At 38.6% G+C, this 4997-nt stretch overlaps 1 protein-coding gene across 1 annotated transcript; it reads right to left on the bottom strand.

The window, feature by feature from the left end:
- Positions 1 to 3258: 3258 nt before the first annotated feature.
- LOC113249873 (olfactory receptor 6C74-like) lies at positions 3259 to 4203 on the bottom strand. The gene has a single exon (XM_026491317.3). It carries the CDS (start codon positions 4201 to 4203, stop codon positions 3259 to 3261), a length of 945 nt encoding a protein of 314 aa, XP_026347102.3.
- Between the last annotated feature and the right edge of the window lie 794 nt (positions 4204 to 4997).

Genomic DNA, 4997 nt, shown 5'->3' with positions numbered 1-4997 from the left:
TCTTCCTGTTTTCGTTCCTGAAAGTCCATTTCCATTCAGCTACTGAAGAACTCTACCTGTACATGGTATTTGACATCACTGATAATTTAGACTCTGCCTATGCCTTCAGCTCATCTTGTTCTATTTCTTTTCCATTTCACCATCACTAAAGCATATCAAAGAATCATTTTAGAGTTGCCTGCTTCACAAATGCTGGTTGACCATCTTGAAATGCTCTTCTTTTTTTTTGCCAAATGGAAAATTTCTTGTGTCTTCCAAAAATCATCTTTTTTATGAAGTCTCCAAAACATATAAAGAGACCAAAAAAAGAAACTATTTTAAAAAATGGGCAGAAAAACTGAACAGACACTGTTCCAAATAGGACACACAAATGGCTAGCAGGTACAGAAAAAGATGCTCACATCACCAAGGGAAATGCAAACATCACTAAGGGAAAAATACAAGTACAATCACAAGGAGATATCATCTCACACTTGTTTAGATGGGTATTACCAAAAAGCCCCACAAAGGATAAAAGTGTTAGGAAGGATATTGAGAAAAAAGGAAGCCTTGTACATTACTGATAAAAATATAACTTGGTGCAGCCACTCTGGTAAACAGTATAGTCTTTCCTGAAACATTTCAAAATAGAATTACTGTTTGATCCAGCAATCCCACCTCTGTGTATATATCCAAAGGAATTGACATATGGATCTCAAAGAGATATCTGTACTTCCATGTTCACTGCAGCAGTTTTCAGAATCGCTATGATGTGGAAATAACCTAAAAGTCCATGTATAGAAGAATGGATTAATAAAGTGCGGCATATGCACATTATGCAATATCATTCAGCCTTTATAAAGAAGAAGATGCCGCCACTTGTAACAACATGGATATACCTGTAGGACACTATTCTAAGTAAAATAGGCCTGAAACCCTGCATGATCTCACTTATATGTGGAATCTAAACAAATACACAGAAGCAGAGTGTAGAATGTGGTTGTCAGGACCCAAGGGAGGGAGAATAGGTAGGTATTGATCAAGTTTCAGTGATACATAATAAATAAGTTCTGGAGTTCTGTATAAAATAGGGCCTGTGATTAACAATATTTTATTGCTTACTTCAGATTTTGCTAAGTGGATCTATCTTAAATTAAATGCTTTTACCTACTATGTAAGGGCAAAAAAAATCAACAACAAAGGAGCCAGGAAGAAATTCTTGGAGGTGATAGAGAGGTTAATGGCATTGATAGTGATGATGGTTTTAAGGCTGTGTACTTATCTCCGAACACATCAAGTTGTAAACATTAAATAACCACAGCTTTTTATATGTCAATCATACCTCAATGAAGTGGTTTAATTTTTATGATTGGAAGTATCATAAATATAGAATTAGCTTAGGAAATTTGTCTCAATAAAATGTTTTATGGGACCACAATCTAGTGCATTAATCTTCACATTAGGGTTTGTCCTTTACTGGGGACCATATGTGGCTAGAAATGACCATTCCTGGATTTATAGACTCCGTTTTGGATTTCTGGTCTTCATTTTTATATTTGTCAAGCTCATTCTTCAATCATACTCTATCTGAAGGTAATACAAAATTCATTTAGTTACTTTCAATATAATAAATTATTATCAAATCCTGGCTAAAACCTTGGGGGAAGACTCACACTCTTTTCAGTAGTTTGACCATGATTCCTTGATTTATTGCTAAATTACTGAAACTCATCTACCTCCATACGCTCTTCAGGAGTTCCACTCTCAGGCTGGAACATCATTACCACGTTCCTTTAGCATCTTTTTGCTATGTCCATGAGTATTTTCAAGTGGACTTTAGAGATTATCTGCCACAATCTTCATATTTTATGAAGAAGAAGACTTACGTATTTTTGGAGTTGACCAGTTAGTTGAAGGCAGCACCAGCCTTGTCCAGGGCAAATGATTGAGAGTCTAATCTGGTCCCTTTGCATTCGACCCTACTGCCACTTCCCTAAGTCTGTCTTCTTTTGTTGGGAAAGAGAATGGGTACAGTGTCTGTACACATTTTCCCACTCTGATCTTGGCTTTTCCAAACTCCTGTTAATACAATGTAATCATCGATTACAAGGTTATCATCTGTGAATTTTTAGGACATGTTTGATATTTCTTCATTGTCAATCAGATGAAATTCAAATTTATCATAGGACCATGAAGGTCATATGGGATCTAATCATGGTGTAGAATGTGTTTCATAAAATGATTCTGATATTCAGCTTCAGGTTTTGGTTCAAAAATAAAATAAAAATTGTGTTAATCTTTTGGAGATTTTCCCTCTGAAGAAAAATAGACACATCCTAGCTGGAAAATAGATGCAAAAAGTACAAAAGTTTAGGCTGAGTTCATGGAAATGTTGTTTTTAAAGTAGGTTATCAATCAGAAGATAACATTACAGTTACAAAACTAGTCAACCAGGAAAAAATGTTTCATTTGTTTATTTTCATTACACTATGAAGTAGATAAGCAAATTACTTAGGTTCCCCCAACTTGAATCTTTGGGAGAAATTATAGAAGTATGAAATAAGTGCTCGCTTCCACTGAAATACACAAGCAATCTGTGGTAACAGCTTTAAGATAGGAACTAATCATATGTATGTATTATGCCTCTGAGGGATTGGAGCTAACATAAATAATTTAGGAAATAGGAGCTGGTCAGCCAAGGGATGCTATGGCCATTCCCTCTCCTTAGAGAACGGTCTAAGCCTTAGAAGAATTCTGTTTCCCTCTGGCATGAGATTGATGCATATACATGTAGCTAAGCTAAGGGCCAAGAACAGCATTTCAGAGCATACCTGATGCAAACCATATATATTCCAAGGCGAAGGGTACTAGGACCACTACTTCCTTGAGCTAGGTATGGAAGGAATGTGGACCCAAGAATTGGTACTATCCTTCCTAACCACAACATAATATACAACTTTCTATAATTTTAATTATATATGTAATTATATATGGTAAATCATTATTAATTTTGTTGTTCCATGTTTATGGCTAGAGAGAAGTGAAACAAAAAGTGTATAAATCTACAAAATTTTGAAAATTTCAAGCACATGGCTTATATCAGAGGGAAGAATAAAAATTCTGGAAAGTGTTTTTTGAAAAACAGATTTCAATTTTTAAGGGATGTGCAGTGTTCAAGTGAGGTATGCCAGACAAAATGCACTAGACCTCGTATTGTTGACCAGAATGAAGACACCTGGTTCTCTGTAGTCTTCCACTCCAAGGCCATCTGATTTTTTTTTATCTTGATATTTTCGTTCTGCACATTGTCTCCCTCAGAGCCTGGTGGACCTGCTTGTTCCGCAGAGTGTAGATGACAGGGTTGAGCAGCGGGGTCACCACCGTGTTCACAAGGGCAGCCTCCCTGTTGGAGTCCAGCCTGTTCCTTTGCTTTGGTTTCACATATATAAACACACAGCTGCCGTACATCAGAGAGAGGACTATGAGGTGAGATGAGCAGGTGGAGAAAGCTTTCTTTTTTTCCTTGGCTGATGGGAGTTGCACAATTGTGACAGCTATGTTGCTGTATGCAATGAGGGTTATGATAAGGGATGTCAAAAGGATAAGCACAGCAAAAATAAAAGCCAACATTTCAAAAGACCTGGTGTCAGAACAGGAGAGATGAATCAGGGGACCGATGTCACAGAAGAAGTGGGGGATGATATTAGGTCCACAGAAGGATAACTGGGAAATCTTCACTAGTGGGCCAGTGATGAGAGTGAAGGGCAATGTGAAGCAGGCAGTGACCAGGAGGAAGCAATTCTTTAGGTTCATGATAGTTGGATAATGCAGAGGCTTGCAAATGGCCACATACCGATCCAGAGACATCACTGCTATGAGGAGGAAACCTGTTGCTCCCAGAAATACAATAAGAAAGGCTTGTATGAAACAGGCAGGAAAGGAAACGGTTTGCCTGCCTAATAGAAAGATGAGCAGCAACTTAGGAATAACAGTACTTGTAAAGCAACACTCAAAGAAGGAGAAAATGCTGAGGAAAAAGTACATAGGTGTGTGGAGCCGGGAGTCAGCACAGGTGATGGTGACTATGATGGCATTGCCTACAGTGGATGCCAGGTACGCCAGCAGGTGCACGAGGAAGAGGACCTTGCCCATATGCTGACTGGCAGGAAACCCCTCCAAGATGAATTCTTGGACAGTTGTCCCATTCCCCATTTCCATGGGCATGTCTTTCTACAGCGGCATCCCTGCTGGTCTTAACCTACAATAAAGACATCAGGGAACACAAACAGTTTTGAGGAGCATATGATTATTTGCCTATCCAAGAAGTTGGCTAGGCTGAGAGCTGATTTGTTTACGCAGTTGGTTCTTGAATCAGAAGGACCTGAGTTCAAGACTAGTTCAATACTGAGTTCAATACTGAATTCTAACTCCTGAGAGATGGGTCATCTTTGAAAAGGACGTTAACCTTTGTTAACTTCACTTTCTGAAAAGACCTTATGCTACTTACCAACCATTTTGGAGAAAAGAACAAACGTATCACTGCATTGAAGAGTTACCTGTAATTGTAAGCAAGGATATGTATAGAACGAAGTGAGGTGACGCTGCAGTCTGCCGTCTGTGGAGGTGTGGACTCAGATTGTGGGGAAGGGCTGTTGCATACCAGTTCCCCTTCTACTCACTGCCTCTGTGACTGGGACAAGTTACAATCTGGCCTTGGTTTTGTCAACTGTAAGATGGAAATAACAACAACAGTAATACCCCTGTAGCGTCATTGTGAGGATTAAATGAGATAATTTGTGTAAAAAAAAAATTTTTTTTTTACACAAAAGGACACTGTATTATGCAAAAAAAAAAAATACACTGACAACACACTAGGCACAGAGATCACTATGGAAGATCATCTTGCACGTGGACTGAAGCTGACCTTTGATTCATCCTTCTCACCAAACACAGGGAAAAAAAATGCTAAAATCAAGACGGGGTATAAGCGGGAGCACATCAACCTGGGCTGCGACGTG

The sequence above is a fragment of the Ursus arctos genome, unplaced genomic scaffold (assembly GCF_023065955.2).
Source record: "Ursus arctos isolate Adak ecotype North America unplaced genomic scaffold, UrsArc2.0 scaffold_7, whole genome shotgun sequence".
Lineage (NCBI taxonomy): Eukaryota > Metazoa > Chordata > Mammalia > Carnivora > Ursidae > Ursus > Ursus arctos.
Note: the sequence above shows the minus strand (reverse complement) of the source record. Positions and strands in the feature narration are given on the sequence as shown.